A 16,355-nucleotide genomic window follows, 5' to 3' on the forward strand; every position below is an offset into this window, starting at 1 on the left:
GAAAATCTGTGGAATGACTTGAGTGCTTCGCACAAAACATCCCCTGTCCTATCAATCTGATAGAGCCGGAACATTGTTCCAAGGAAGAGTGGCATAAAATTGGCAATCAGAAAGTACACAAGTTGACAGACTCTTACTCAAAAAGACTATAGTACTGTATTATAAGCAAAAGATGCTTTAACAAAGTATTTGTTAAGGTGTCTATATACTTGTGTAACCAGGTTATTGTAAGTTTTTTCTTTTTCCTTTCTTTGCTAAAAATTTCATTGCTGAAAAGGCTGGCTGGAAAAGGTGCACAAGCATCAGGGATGACCACAGCCTTGGGAAGATTGCCAAGAAAAGTCGATTCAAGAAGTTGGGAGAGCTTCACAAGGAGTGGACTGAGGCTGGTGTCAGTGCATCAAGAGACACCACACACAGACATCTTCAGGAAAAGGGCTACAATTGTCACATTCCTAATATCAAGCCACTCCTGAACCAGAAACAATGTCAGAAGCATCTTACCTGGGCTAAGGCGAGAAAAAAATGTACTGTTGCTCAGTGGTCCAAAGTCCCCTTTTCAGATAAAAGTAAATTTTGCATTTCAGTTGGAAATCACGGTCCTAGAGTCTGGAGGAAGAGTGGAGAGGCACAGAATCCAAGGTGTTTGAAGTCAAGTGTGAAGTTTCTGCAGTCTATGATGATTTGGGGTGCCATGTCATCTGTTCGTGTTGGTCCACTGTGTTTTATCAAGTCCAAAGTCAACGCAGCCATCTACCAGGAGATTTTTAGAGCACTTCATACTTCTATGTGCTGACAAGCTTTATGAAGATGCTGATTTCCTTTCCCAGCAGAACTTGGCACCTGCCCACAGTGTCAAATCTATTACCAAATGGTTTGCTGACCATGATATTACTGTACTTGATTGATCAGCCAACTCGCCTGATCTGAACCCCTGAGAGAATCTTTGGGGTATTGTCACGAGGAAGATGAGAAACACCTGACCCAAAAATACAGATGAGCTGAAGGCCGCTGTCAAAGCAACCTAGGCTTCAACAACACCTCAGCAGTGCCACAGGCTGATCGCCTCCATGCCATGCCACATTGATGCAGTAATTCATGGTAAAGGAGCCCCAACCAAGTATTGAGTGTTGAAATGAACATTATTTTCAAAAGTTGGACATTTCTGTATTATAGATAATTATAGATAAATAAATATGAGTAAATAAATGTAAAACTATAGTTAATGACAGAAGACCAACCAAATGCTTCTTTTGATTAATTTTTTATTAAAAGGGTTTTTATACACAACATTAACCTTTTTTTTTTAATAAAATAAAAAAGCATTTGTTTGGTCTTCTGTTATATCATAACCAGACCTGACAAGAAATACAGTTGTCATGGAGAGACACAGACAGCTGAGAGATTTCACACCTTTGAAATATAACAGCACAGGTACAAGGCACTTTACATATGGTATGATACAGCAGTATTTCTGAAAATGTTATCGTACAGCATATATGTCTGTTTGACTGACAGCTTCCAAGCCTGTATTCCTGTCACAGCTGTGCCATTCAATTAATAACCCTTGACTGACATGACTAATTTTTCGCATGATTCTTTTTTTTTATTTCAATCACTCTGGGCAGAATTACAACAGGAAAATTCGTGGGGAGACCAAGTAAGAAATATTAGTCAAATATCTTCACTTCACTGTCAACATGCCATCTGATCACAATACAAAGGTCTCAGGATCAAGCACTATCTAAAAAAAAAGAAAAAGAAACTCAAGCTCACAACTGCAATGCAAGCATAATATAATACTTCGCTTTATACTATGACGCTTCTGTGCAATTGGTGGAAACAATGTACCATATAGGAGTAAACCGATTGTAGTTGGGTCAAACATTGTGTCCACATTGCACACAATGGCCCATGGGTATCACACCTCTTTAAAAATGAGAGCTGACCTAGAATCAACTCATTGTCCACAGATACAGTAATTTTGGCACTGACAAAAGGAGCTAATTCATTATAAGCATACTTTCTCTGAGGGACTTGGTACATACAGCTCCTCAGACACAAATTATCTTGCTATATACATGGCAAACACCAATGAAACATAAAACCCAGTGAGATAGCTACCTCAAGGTTTGGGACACACATACAGAAGGTTAAGTACAGGGTGATTAAAAAAAATTGATATTATTTGAGCTGTAAATATCCCATAAACTACATAGTCTAGGCCAGTGGTTTTCAAAGTGAGGGCTGCGGAGCCCTGGGGGGCCGCCAGGGGGCGCTAGGGGGCCTCAGAAAGTTGGAGGGATGATAACAAAAAAATTGTGAAAAAAATATATACTTTTTTAAAATAATTATTATTAAATATATTGTAATTAGTTTTTTAATAATTATTATAAAATATAATTATTAATAATAATACATCATATCGAAACGTTGTTTGCCATGCTCATCTCTCCGATTGCCTGTGACGTTGCGGTTTGCACCATTTATCAAGCTGCTTTGCTCCTCAAGCTAGCGTATTGCTAGCGCAAAATGGACAGGTTTTTGAAGAAGAGACCGAAGGAACAAACCAACAGCCCTGCTGTGGAGGACACTGCTGCGAAAAAAACTAAGAAGTCCTGGCCAACTAAAATCCGAAAATATGAGGCAGCATACATTAAGTATGGCTTTACAGCCATACAGAAAAATGGCCATGATTGCCCGAAATGCGTCCTCTGTCTGGAGACCCTGTCAAACGAATGCTTAAAACTTTCGAAACTTCAGCGTCACTTGGTACAAAAACATCCGACAGATGCCAAAAAACCAGTAGATTTCTTCAGACGCAAAGAAGAGCATTTGGTCAGGCAATCTGCTGCATTCACCCAGCAAGCTACTGTCCCCGAGTGGACCCTGAAGGCATAATTTTTAGCCTCGTACCACATTGCTCGTGCTAAAAAACCTCACTCAATTGGAGAAGATTTGATTTTACCAGCCGCCAAAGACATTATCCGAGAATTGCTTGGTGAGGATGCTGCCAAAAAAATCGATGCTGTCCCATTCTCTGATAACACCGTGAGCCGACGGATTGGTGACATGGCTCAAGATGTATCTGCTCAGCTGTTGGAGCAGGTGAGAGCCAGCAAATACTTCGCACTTCAGCTGGATGAGAGCACAGATTTATCCAATGAGGCCCAACTGCTTGTGTACATCAGATTTATTTCACAGCAAAGATTTGTGGAGGAAATACTATTTTGTAAAGCACTTGAAAGAAGAACTACTGGGAAAGACATTTTTCAAGTTTTGGACGATTACATCGAGTCTAATGGATTGGACTGGACCCGTTGTGTGGGGGGGTGTTTGGACGGAGCCGCGGCAATGACCGGGAAGATCAGTGGAGTGACCGCTCTCATTAAGCAGAAGGCCCCGCATGTAGTGGCCACACACTGCATGCTCCATCGCGAGGCACTGGTCGCAAAAAGGATGGATAACGAGTTGAATCAGGTACTACAGGAGGTTGTACAGTTTATTGTTCAGTGCGAAAATATTTGTGTTGAAAACATGCTAGTTAATAATATTCTTATGCTAAACAAATGTAACAATTATTGACTATTGAATAAAAGTAAGAGAAAACATTCTAAAAGTTGATGTTTCTTTACATATTTTGTAGCATTGTCTGTGGGTTTGCAAAGGGGGTCCCCGGCCAGAAGCTAATGCTGTTTGGGGGGCCTTGGCATGGAAAAGTTTGGGAACCCCTGGTCTAGGCAAATGAAACTGAACAGGCTGAATGTTGAGCAATATAAGATTTATTCCTCAAAATTTGAATGAGAAATTCAAAGATATGTGGGTTCCATGAACGATTTCACAAATTTTCAATATGTGCGCCGCCTGAGACACAGACACACAGATACACACAGACAGCCTTCCTCTTTGAACTTTTTGTGCCATGTCCAAATCTGCATTGCAGTTCGTGCATTTTTAGAGAATTTTCTCATAAATGCACACTGCCCAGTCTTGTTCGACTGTGTTCGAGCGTACTCTAACACACAAAACGCCTTTTCTTTTCCAGCAAATGGGATTTCTATACCTAAATAGATAAAAATATTAAATATAAAATTTTGACCTGTTTCCACACATGCTGTTAAAATTTGTGGTCAACTGAATGAGAACTGGCAAAGTTATTAGATTGTGAAAGTATATCAATTTTTTTAATAACACCCTGTATATTTAATGTAACACCAATTGAAGGTGGGTTTTTTTGTTTGTTTGTTTCTTAAGAAGTTTCATTTTTAAAATGTCCAATAGGAATCAGTTTCCAAACTCCAAAAAGTCAATTTAAATAACCAGTAGATTTTAGACATTGCTGAAATATTCAAAATCAATGCCATAAAGTGAACTTCTCCAATTATTTCAAGAGATCAGAATATCTGTCTTTTTTCCATACAGCAGGGGTATAGAATACTGGCATCAATTAGATTTGCATTTACAGTGCCTTGCAAAAGTATTCATACCCCTTGAACTTTTTCACATTTTTCCACCTTACAACCACGAACTTAAAAGTTTTTTAATTGAGATTTTATGTGATAGACCAACACAGAGTAGCACATAATTGTGAAGTGAAATGAAAATGATAAATGGTCTTCAAAGCTTTAAACAAATAAAAATCTGAAAAATGTGGTGTGCATTAGTATTCAGCCCCCTGTACTCTGATACCTCTAAATACAATCCAGTGCAATCAATTACCTTCAGAAGTCATCTAATTCATTAATAGAGTCCTACTGTGTGTAATTTACTCTCAGCATAAATACACTTGTTCTGTGAAGGCCTCAGTGGTTTGTTAGAGAACACTGAAGAACAAACAGCATCATGAAGACCAAAGAGCTCACCAGACAGGTCAGGGATAAAGTTCTGGAGAAGTTTAAAGCAGGGTTAGGTTATAAAAAAAATATCCCAAGCTCTGAACATCTCAAGAAGCACTGTTCAATCCATCATTCAAAAATGGAAAAAGTATGGCACAACTGCAAACCTACCAAGACATGGCCGTCCACCTAAACTGACAGAGCGATCAAGGAGAGCACTGGTCAGAGAAGCAGCCAAGAGGCCCATGATCACTCTGGAGGAGCTGCAGAAATCCACAGCTCAGGTGGGAGAATCTGTGCACAGGACAACTATAAGTCGTACACTCCACAAATCTGGCCTTTTTGGAAGAGTGGCAAGAAGAAAGCCATTGTTGAAAGACAGGCATAAGAAATGTAGGGGACACAGCAAACATGTGGAAGAAGGTGCTTTGGTCAGATGAGACCAAAGTTGAACTTTTTGGCCTAAATGCAAAGCGCTGTGTGTGGCGGAAAACTAACACTGCTCATCACCCTGCACACACCATCCCCACTGTGAAACATGGTGGTGGCAGCATCATGCTATGGGGATGCTTTTCTTCAGCAGGGACAGGGAAGCTTGTCAGAGTTGATGGGAAGATGGATGGAGCTAAATACAGGGCAATCCTGGAAGAAAACCTGTTGGAGGCTGCAAAAGACTTGAGACTGGGAAGGAGATTCACCTTCCAGCAAGACAATGACCCTAAACATACAGCCAGAGCTACAATGGAATGGTTTAGATCAAAGAATATTCATGTGTTAGAATGGCCCAGTCAAAGTCCAGACCTAAATCCCATTGAGCATCTGTGGCAAGACTTGAAAATTGCTGTTCACAGACGCTCTCCATCCAATCTGGCTGAGCTTGAGCTATTTTGCAAAGAAGAATGGGCAAAAATTTCAGTGTCTAGATGTGCAAAGCTGGTAGAGACATACCACAAAAGACTTGCAGCTGTAATTGCAGCAAAAGGTGGCTCTGCAAAGTATTGACGCAGGGGGGCTGAATACTAATGCACATCACATTTTTCAGATTTCTATTTGTTTAAAATTTTGAAGACCATTTATCATTTTTGTTTCACTTCACAATTATGTGCTACTCTGTGTTGATCTATCACATAAAATCTCAATAAAAAACTTTTAAGTTCGTGGTTGTAAGGTGGAAAAATATGAAAAAGTTCAAGGGGTATGAATACTTTTGCAAGGCACTGTATATTGCTGAATGCTCAAACCATAGTTATTTGTCACAATTACTAAGCCATCACTCACTACACCAATAAATAAACCATTACTGCATACAACAAATTACAGAGTTGAACAACTTAATGAGGAACTTGTGTTCTGATGCATCTGGCAATAAACATCAATATTTAACATTACCTCACATAAATTATTATCTAACACAAGCCAATCAGCTACCTTTAACTAAGCCCATCAATATCACAACTGATTTTATTTCAGGTGGCACGGTGGTGTAGTGGTTAGCGCTGTTGCCTCACAGCAAGAAGGTCTGGGTTCAAGCCCCGTGGCCAGCGAGGGCCTTTCTGTGCGGAGTTTGCATGTTCTCCCCGTGTCCGTGTGGGTTTCCTCCGGGTGCTCCGGTTTCCCCCACAGTCCAAAGACATGCAGGTTAGGTTAACTGGTGACTCTAAATTGACCGTAGGTGTGTATGTGAGTGTGAATGGTTGTCTGTGTGTCAGCCCTGTGATGACCTGGCGACTTGTCCAGGGTGTACCCCGCCTCTCGCCCGTAGTCAGCTGGGATAGGCTCCAGCTTGCCTGCGACCCTGTAGAACAGGATAAAGCGGCTACAGATAATGAGATGAGATGAGATTTTATTTCATTCATTGAGGAAATGAAATATCTTGACCATAATCAAGATTAATTATTCACCCATATGATACAGCATGCTAGGCACTTTCTGTGACTTGCAGAAGCAAGAACAACTGCACTGTGGAAGACATTTTCACTTCAGAAGAACTTGTGAACTTGAAAATGAAAATAAAAAGGATTGGGATTAGATTATTATTGTTGCCTTTAATGTGTACAGCTAAAGTGAAAGTTTTTCTAATCTAATACTTTTCTAATCCTCTTATATGCTTAGTGACACATGGAGAAGCATGACTAGATATATCTTCTTACTCATTTTAAAAGAACTCATTAGCTTCTTGAGTTCAAAAAGTCATACTGGAATGAAGAAGTGCTTTGGCCTTTGTAATTCTTGATGTGGATTGTGACATACAGTATAACAATCACAGAACATTTGGGTTATTAAGGTTTTGAGACCGGAATAAATAATGGTATTAAGTATTACATCAGTATATCAAGCAGTAAACATATGATGAATTACATACGTTGTAGATATTATTTTCCATCCATCCATCCATCCATCCATTATCTGTAGCTGCTTATCCTGTTCTACAGGGTCGCAGGCAAGCTGGAGCCTATCCCAGCTGACTATGGGCAAGAGGCGGGGTACACCCTGGACAAGTCACCAGGTCATCGCAGAATATTATTATTATTATTATTATTATTATTATTATTATTATTATCATCTCACCTATAGGTCAGCTATACCACAGTGAGGTGGTATTGCCAGAGCCAATTATCTTAACACTGCAGTCAACTTTAGTTTTATTTTCTGTATACATAAACAAAGTGTAACAAAATATCACACAGAAACAACACTCATACCAGCTAAGTACTAAAATACTTTCCAACAAAACAGCGCACATGAATGGCACTACCCTGATCCCAGCTGCATACTAAGAGTACTAAAACGCTTCCAAAGCCCCACCTAGACTTCAACTGAACTGAAAAAGTTTACAACCAAAACAAAGATAAAATGAAAGCTCAAGCCCCCTCTAGCATACATGCTAAAGAAGGCAAATCCAGAACTGGCCAAAATCAGCTACTGACAGCAAAGCAGTATCAGAAAAGCAGATCCAGAGCCCAGTAACTAAGAAAGGAAGGACCAGAGGCCATAATTATACAAGAGGAGAGGGGAAAATCTTGCTGTCCCACAGTAAGAAAAAAATTTAGAGACAGAGAGAGAGAAAGAAAGAGATAGAGAGCAAGTTTCAGAGAAGCATGAAAGCAGGTGCAGCAGCTCGAGAGCAGTGATCAGAGCAGTGACCTTTGAACAGAATTTTGTTTCAACCTTAATCAAAACACACAATTTCCTGATAATCAGTTACTTGATTAGGGTTGAATTAAATTCTATTGGACAGGAGCAGAAATCGTGATCATTGCTCTAGAGGAACTACAGTGGGCGAGAAACAAAGAGAAAGATCAGCATTTACCGGGTTCCCTGCAGCCATGGCAGACAGCAACCACTGTCTCCATTTGTCCTTGCCTGGATCGCTGCTCTCCTCCACACTTTTCTGAGGCTGGAACAGACAGAGCCCACGGATCACACACTAACAGGTAACAACACTAAAAACACTAGCGGTTAGGAGCTCCAGCCAGGCACCAGCGCTGCTCATGGACAGAGAAGCTGCGCTCTCACCTCCTCTCCATTGCTTGCTCACTTTTCTCTACCTACGTACCTACATCTCACATTCTCTCTCCCTCGCTCTCCCTCTTTCCCCATCCCACTCCTTCGGCCGTGGCAAAACCTGGAGCAGCCCACCATTTTATAGCACCAGATGACTACAGCCAGAGTAGTGCATCATGGTGGGGTTTGCTGCAAGCTGGCAGCGTTTGGCACAAGCCCTCTACCCCTAAATCCTCATTCTAATTGCTTCAGAGAAAAGAAAACATATACACTTCAAGTGCTTTACTCCTTGGTGACAGTTCTGCAGAGAGGAAAAGCAAGACATCCATTTAAGGTTAGTTATTATTCGAAACGGGCAGCACAGTGGTGTAGTGGTTAGCACTGTTGCCTCACAGCAAGAAGGTTCTGGGTTTGAGTCCAGTGGCCGACAGGGGCCTTTGTGTATGGAGTTTGCATGTTCTGTCCGTATCTGCGTGGGTTTCCTCCAGGTGCTCCGGTTTCCCCCACAGTCCAAAAACATGCAGTTTGGTTAACTGGCTACTCTGAATTGCTCATAGGTGTGAATGTGAGTGTGTGTAAGTGTGCAGAAAGGAACCGGCCACCCTACTGCTGCAATTCTGGCCAAGTCAACCAAACATGGTTCGCCTCAAGCCCGGATTAGGTTCGGCAGTGATGATGACGATTATTCAAAACAATAACTAAAAGTATGTGGTGGCATCCTTCAGTTAAGGTGTTTTTATTTTTTCTTGAAGACAAAACCTAAAAGAAAACTTCCAGTTTGTAGAGAAATGCAAATAAAACAGTGATTACTTCAGTAGAGCTTTCAGCATTGTGTTAGAAAACTACCCACCTCTCTTTTGTTCTTTTTGTTTCTCCTCTTCCTCTGTCTCTTCTGAAGGAGTAATGTTTCATATTTAGGCCGGGGATGCTCCTGCAGATGGGAAATCAAACAATAATATTTCATTCACATTCTGTATGTAATTCACTGGCTTCAATTGGAAGATTTTCAAACCATTCAAACAGGTCAAAATCCACAGCAAACCAAGGGCACACACCAAGCTTGGACAACTTGGGATGGAAGGGTTATAAAAGAAAAAATGTCAAACCTTTGCTCGTTCCTGATATGGGGAAAATTGCATTTTCAAGATAGAAAGGTGAGTGTTCAAATTGTATGATCAAATTCAAGTATAACTTAAAACAAATTCAAATCAAATTTAAAATGTAATGAATTAAAACAGTAAGCAATCTAGCCATTATTTTCATTAAACAAATGTCTACTGTGAGTGTAAGACACAAACCTCTTCTTCCTCCATTCCCGTCATATTCCAGCTGTAGTTCAAAGTGTTCTGTCTGCGTTTCCAGTGCTCCAGAAACATTACGGCTTTATGAGGGAACCAAGAGAAAGTGATATGAGAAGGGAGAAAAGGAGGAAAAAGGAGATGAAACGACAAATGAAACTTATTACATAACTGCGAAAATGAGAGGATAACTCATTAATAACGTCAATCGTTTACATATTCTATTACAATTGTCATCTCTATCAGCTTGAGCACACTTAGAAACTAGATAATAAGTAATCATATCTGCGGTGACGTATCATCCCATTCACCTTGAATAAATGTTTACCATCAGTCTGAAAAACATAAGCAAATGTCAGTGATATCAGCTGATGATATTCATTGGTGCAAGATTGTACACAGAGAGGCAGGTGCATGATTGTATACCCAGACCATTGCACATACGGTATACTGTATATACCGTATTCCATCTGACCATCTCCCCAACCCAACCCAGGGTAAGTGCTTGCATATAAGAAATAATGTGTATACCCTGTTGCCACATGCAGCAGTGAAAGACAAAGGGCTTTTACAAAAGCTGCATGAGAAAGGCCGATGATGGAGCCTTGAGCCCACGCAGCCACTGATAGACACAGGTAACACTATACCCAGACTGTTAATCTCCCACACATACTGTACACACAAGTTTGTTTGTTTTTTTTTTAAATCTCCATCTCCATAGAGACACACCAACAGATCTGCTTACTACCACAGCCTGTTACCTGAGTCTTACATTCATCAGAACAAGGGAATGTTGAGGCAGTGCACAAAAAAAATGGGCCTATGTTATGTTTGGCCTTACTTTAGAAGACAAATTTGAGAAGGACAGATGGAAGAAGAACATAAAGCAAAGGTGAGGGAGAAGAGGATGATGCCTACCCCAGAGGGACATGAAGATGGCAAAGAAGACAGTGGCTGGGTTGTCAAAGAGGTGGCTAGCACGGGCAGTGCCACAGGCTGTGCTCAAGTGCCAATAATCGCAGCCACGATCACAAAGAGGGCACATAGTGAAGTTTTGTTTCTCATCACACATCTCCAGACTGAAACAAAAATTAGACAAAGGACATATCGGTCCAACACGACATAGTAGACTTCTACATGAGTCATTCCCAACTGTGACATGACTGAGTGAATCATATGCAGTTGATTCAAAACAACTGATCACAACTTGTCACACGTTTCATTAATATCCATATCAAGATAATCAAGATTATCATCTTCATAATAAATACAACTATTTAATAGATTCACACTGTATTCAGAATTGTGTTGACATTTTCTGTTAACTATATTCCTCAGACATATGTAATCTCTAAAAACCATATGATATAGTAAAACTCTTCCTTGTCTATTTCATCAGAAGTCCAATGATGTAAATAAATTTGCCTTATGCCCCCCTGTGTGTATACTTGTACCTGTCTGATGCACTACAAATGACCCAAGCAACATTTTTATTGTACATAAATGTCCTACAATTGCAACCTGAGGTTGAGGTTAGCAGACCATGACTCTGAATACACTCCTGCCCCCTCAGGTTGGCCTTCCAGGCCCTTTCATCCTCACACCCACACACACTTTAAGCCTAATGCCTAGTGGCCACACACTGCCTCATACCTAGGAACATTGGTCTCGATGGTGAAACAGCCGTACAGGAACACGATGATGCCTACCACAGATGCCAAAGCCAGCAGCTGAGTGTAAACACCAAGCCAGGCAAAGTAGAGGCCTATCTTCTCCCCAAAGTATTTTCTGAGGGCAAAAAGTAAAAGCAAGTATGGCAAAAGCCTCCAGAAACCATGGTCATGTCAATAAGCACAAAAAGCAGTCACAGTATCTGGTTAAGAGCAAAATGTATAGTTATGTATAAAAATATAGATGTACCTGATAAGATCAACAGGCTGATATTTGTAAAATGCTCCATATCTTGCCCATTCATTATGTAACAGCTGTAACAATTCGAAGCGTTTAGGATTCATGATTACAAATAACATTGTGTTTGATTAGTTTATACAATAAAATTGCTACTCACCTGTCTCTCATTCTTCTGTTCTGCTTGTCTAGAGTCCTTGAAGTCTCCCTGTAGGCAATAATAAAAGCATCACATTAACAACAATGAATTCTCGAAAGGCAGAATATCGTGACACTTCATTTAATAATCAGTAAAATGGGTCCGATAAACAAAGAGTTTAAGAAATACGAAGAATCATCTTACATCGTGCAGAGGGAAGGCAGAGTCATACACCCCTTTAGCTATTAATGTAGTGATGCCTGTAGGCAAGAAGAAAAATCACAATATATCACAACACACTACCTCAGGGATATCCATCTGACGGTCATGACAGGACTGCCTGCCCTGCTTTATGTGAATGCAGCACACTAGCTTTTCAAAACGGAAGGAAACTGACATATAGAACACAAGCTTTAATCAAAGTAATTAAGCAGTCCTCAAAGGAACAACATGTACACTCTTGCTATTAGCCCTCAATTACGAAGATGGCTCCCTAGCAACAAGCTAGAGGGACCACCACGCCCCCCATGGACCCTGCTTCACTTCTGAGCCCAATCCTAAGATTGCATGTCCCAGTTTAGATGGTAGATGAGGCAGAGGAGAAATGAGCAAGTAAGAGAGTAGGCTAGATATGAGACCCTAAACCCAACCCCTTCTGTTAGCTAGCCTCAATTCCCCTGTAGCTGGTGGCAGTGTCCGTCTGCCAAGCAAAGCGATCCAGGAGAGCATATGGATTCCTCTCCAGCACCTGCTCCACTAGCACTGAGCCCACTGATACTCTTATGTCAGGCCTGGATTTTCTCAGGATTCCTCCAACACTATGCTGTGATTGGTTATGGCTTATTGTATTACTAACCCATGGTTTGGCAGGTCCGCGTGCAGGCAGTTCGTCTAAGGATTTCATACACCTGGGAGGATGGGAGAGAGTGAGTGTGAGAGAGCCAGAAAGAAAGGGAGAGACAAACAAGGCAAAGTTTTCCTGAAAAGGTCACAGAGGAATTGTTTCCTAGTAATATGTCCACAGGGAACACAATCACCTCAGACTTCGGGTAAATAATTATGCTAGTCCAACACCTTCACATAACAATCAGGACACTTAACTACAGCCATGCCTTTAAAATAAAACAAGATGACCTTTCCAGCCACAGGGAAAACAGAACTCACAATTCGGCTCCTTGTGGCATTGTCGAAGAAGGTGTCCTTGCACTTAATGTCGTACCTGAAACAAGAGAATTATAATGAGGCTAAGTAGGACAGGTGTAACTAAAAGTATAAATCAGGGTTTACGATTTTGACTTGCTCAGGTGCCTCTGACACACAGAGAAATCTCAGTAAATACCGCTTTTCCTCTCAACCCCCCCCCCCCCCCCCCCCCCCCCCCCCCCCCCCGCCACCTCTTAATTATCCCCAGAGATTTCTCACAGATGGAGCTTGTCCCGGGAGAAGCTTTGAGAGAGGAACTTTGTGCGACTCTGCTGATGCAGGTGAGGGACGTTGGGTTGAAACGGTTGGTTCAACTTCCTCCACACTGTGTTCATAGTTGCCGACAGACCCTTCTCTTCTTTCAGCTCATAGCTCTGGGATAGATGTGCAATAAAACAACATGGTATGAGGAAAAAATAAGCTACAGACGTAAACCTAATGCCTGAGAATAAAACCAATGTAAATACAAAGGGTGTCCAAAAAATTCTGTGGGTATAACATTTTATCTACTGAAACAGCTCTTTGTCAAACTTGTCCCCGTTACAAAACCACATCAACACAAAGGTACATATGTAAAAGTTTCTTGGTAGTTCACAAGACTCCAGTACAGACTCCAGTATTGACTGAACATCCACACTCTTGCATGGTATGAAGGAAAACTCTGTGTAGGGAGACGGCTCCAGAACAAAATGAACAGAAATGGCACACCTTTTTCGTGGGCACCTTGATCTTGAGAAACTCTGCCTCTCTGCTGAGCACCTGCCAAGGGGCATGTACCCGGACAAATCCCTGCCCATAGACCTTGTGCTGAGGGAGAAACGTGCAGAGAGAGCTTGAGTCAAGAAAGAGAGCTTCAGGAAAGTTGTATTTTCTAACAGACTAACTCAACTATCTACTAGAAACAGTCCAAAATCTTCACACCATTCAAAATATGAGAATGTGCTGCAATAGTGACGGAACTGGGTTTAAAACCATGATATACTGAAATGCTTTTTTTTTTTAATTCTAGTAAAATGCATTAGTATAAAATGGAAGCCAAAATGTTTCAACACCACTGGCCTATTACTTGTTTTGAGCATTGTTTTATTTCTTTATTTCTATCCTCCTTTTAACTTCATAACTCTATCTCTTTCTTGATGTAGACACGACACAGGACAAAGACAACCTGTTCTCTTCATGTAATTAGCAACTTCACTAATGCATGGTTTTGTACCACTGGTCATGCTCCATTGTCAAACACCTTTCTCTCTTTGAGATCTTGAGCAACTGTGTCCGCTGGTAAACCTTATGCTAGCTGGCATAACCTGGGTCCCAGCTGTTGAGTTCGTGTCTGCGTTTTGGGCAGTGCTTTAGTTGGGTGCGCTCTAGGTTCTCCCTGGGGAATTAATTATGTGTTAAAAATATTTTGCATGTAGATCACAGTTACAAATGGAGATTAACAGGTCACTTTATCCAACATATCCCTACTAAGGCTCAGTGAAACAGTTATCTAAACTTGACCAACATGGAGTTTAATAAACCTGTGTGTGTGTGTGTGTGTGTGTGTGTGTGTGTGTGTGTGTGTGTGTGTGTGTGTGTGTGTGTGTGTGTGTGTAGTGTAACAGGACCCCAAAGTGCCCTCCTCTCAACACAGAGATGGTGGTAACTTTATCAGTCTGGTGATACTCAGCTATGGCATCATGAGCAACAAATAAGCAGCTGTTCAGAGAGAATGAAGAACAGGTGACTCTAGTACTTTAATTTTTTCCTGTCCCCTCAACACACACACACACACACACACACACCACAAAAGTTTGATAAAAATAACATGTGAATCTGAGAAGGTTAATTAGGATAAGATATTCCAATTAGTACTTCATCTCAGCAGGGTAAGGCAATTAGGTCGATTTTCGCCTGGGCTGAGGGGGAGCCTTCGTTACAGAAACCGGCTGTGGCTGACATTTAAGGGGCTTCCAAAGACTCAAAAGTGGAAGTGTCTCCACATGATAGGGTGAATCCTGTCTTTGACATTTGGAATAATTAAGCAGAAATAAAGGGCAGTCAGTGAATGAATATGAACAAGACAAAACCAACATGTGTCTCTGTGACTGATGATAAAGTCTGCTTCTAATGATAATGATGATGATGGTCATAAAAATAGACCTAGTTAAGAAAAAGAACATTGATGCAATGATAAAATTGATGAGGTCTGATCTCTTGACACTCAGGTAAAAGGAAGTGTTCGGTGTTCAGATTGCACTCATTACATGTGGTGAATAATTTACAGGGTGCAATCTCGAGTATTTAGTAGTAGTTATATAATATTTAAAATATATCGCCATTCTCAAGAGTCAGCTACACCAGAGGCCTTCGGTTATAAATCAAGAAAGTAGTATTTATATAATACTTAATATATAACATATTCACAGTTGGGCGGCACGGTGGTGTAGTGGTTAGTGCTGTCACCTCACAGCAAGAAGGTCCTGGGTTCGAGCCCCGGGGCCGACAAGGGCCTTTCTGTGTGGAGTTTGCATGTTCTCCCCGTGTCCGCGTGGGTTTCCTCCGGGTGCTCCGGTTTCCCCCACAGTCCAAAGACATGCAGGTTAGGTTAACTGGTGACTCTAAATTGACCGTAGGTGTGAATGTGAGTGTGAATGGTTGTCTGTGTCTATGTGTCAGCCCTGTGATGACCTGGCGACTTGTCCAGGGTGTACCCCGCCTTTCGCCCGTAGTCAGCTGGGATAGGCTCCAGCTTGCCTGCGACCCTGTAGAAGGATAAAGCGGCTAGAGATAATGAGATGAGATATTCACAGTTATAACTTACCATTATGGCAGTGTTGTTAACTGTTGCTCACTGTGTATTATCCCACTTATTACACAGTTACTTACTAAAGGAATCAATAATTTGACAAAATATTGATTTAAAAAATGATTTTATTGTTTCCACTAATGACAAGGTCCATGGCAACAGTCTGTTATACAGAAGTAACAGACCACAGAATGCCATAATTGACCAATCGGATTCAAGTATTCAACAACGCCATGTAATAATTAAGCTTATCAATTCCCTTAACATTATCCTTTAACAGGCCACCAACCTTAGCAGTGAAAATGTACGTGGTGTTGTATCCACATCACTGTTACTTATTAGCCAACCACTGATACGCACTGATGCACTGACATGTATTAGCCAAGAAGCTTTTATCTTTTGTGAAAAAGCGAGAAATCCAAGAACCAAAATGAACAGTATCACTGATCCATATGGAGATCAGATAGGAAGATTTTATTCTATTTTCATTATTCTATTCTATTTTAGTGTTTCTCTGTGGTTGTCACTATGGTTACAGGCGTTATAGACTAACTCAAAATGAGTGCTGATTCTGACCATCTCCCAAATAGTGCTCTAAACCCTGCAGTCCTCCTCCAAGTCTGCACTTTAGGTCAAATGAAAATATCTCTTTTGAAAATCTGTTCAGGATGCATGAATAA

At 41.0% G+C, this 16,355-nt stretch overlaps 1 protein-coding gene across 1 annotated transcript in view; it reads right to left on the minus strand.

Annotated features, from left to right (window-relative positions):
* ano2b (anoctamin 2b) overlaps positions 1-16,355 on the minus strand; it is a 73,845-nt gene that overhangs the window by 43,870 nt on the left and 13,620 nt on the right. Inside the window, exons 4-15 of the mRNA XM_060903152.1 lie at positions 13,596-13,694; positions 13,107-13,261; positions 12,849-12,903; positions 12,541-12,592; positions 11,889-11,944; positions 11,706-11,753; positions 11,558-11,622; positions 11,291-11,425; positions 10,556-10,716; positions 9,638-9,720; positions 9,190-9,270; positions 8,146-8,232 (exon numbers count right to left, since the gene is read on the minus strand). Of these exons, the coding sequence (XP_060759135.1) occupies positions 8,146-8,232; positions 9,190-9,270; positions 9,638-9,720; positions 10,556-10,716; positions 11,291-11,425; positions 11,558-11,622; positions 11,706-11,753; positions 11,889-11,944; positions 12,541-12,592; positions 12,849-12,903; positions 13,107-13,261; positions 13,596-13,694 (1,077 nt within the window). The remainder of the gene's footprint in view (positions 1-8,145; positions 8,233-9,189; positions 9,271-9,637; positions 9,721-10,555; positions 10,717-11,290; positions 11,426-11,557; positions 11,623-11,705; positions 11,754-11,888; positions 11,945-12,540; positions 12,593-12,848; positions 12,904-13,106; positions 13,262-13,595; positions 13,695-16,355) is intronic.

This window comes from Neoarius graeffei, chromosome 21 (genome assembly GCF_027579695.1).
Source record: "Neoarius graeffei isolate fNeoGra1 chromosome 21, fNeoGra1.pri, whole genome shotgun sequence".
Lineage (NCBI taxonomy): Eukaryota > Metazoa > Chordata > Actinopteri > Siluriformes > Ariidae > Neoarius > Neoarius graeffei.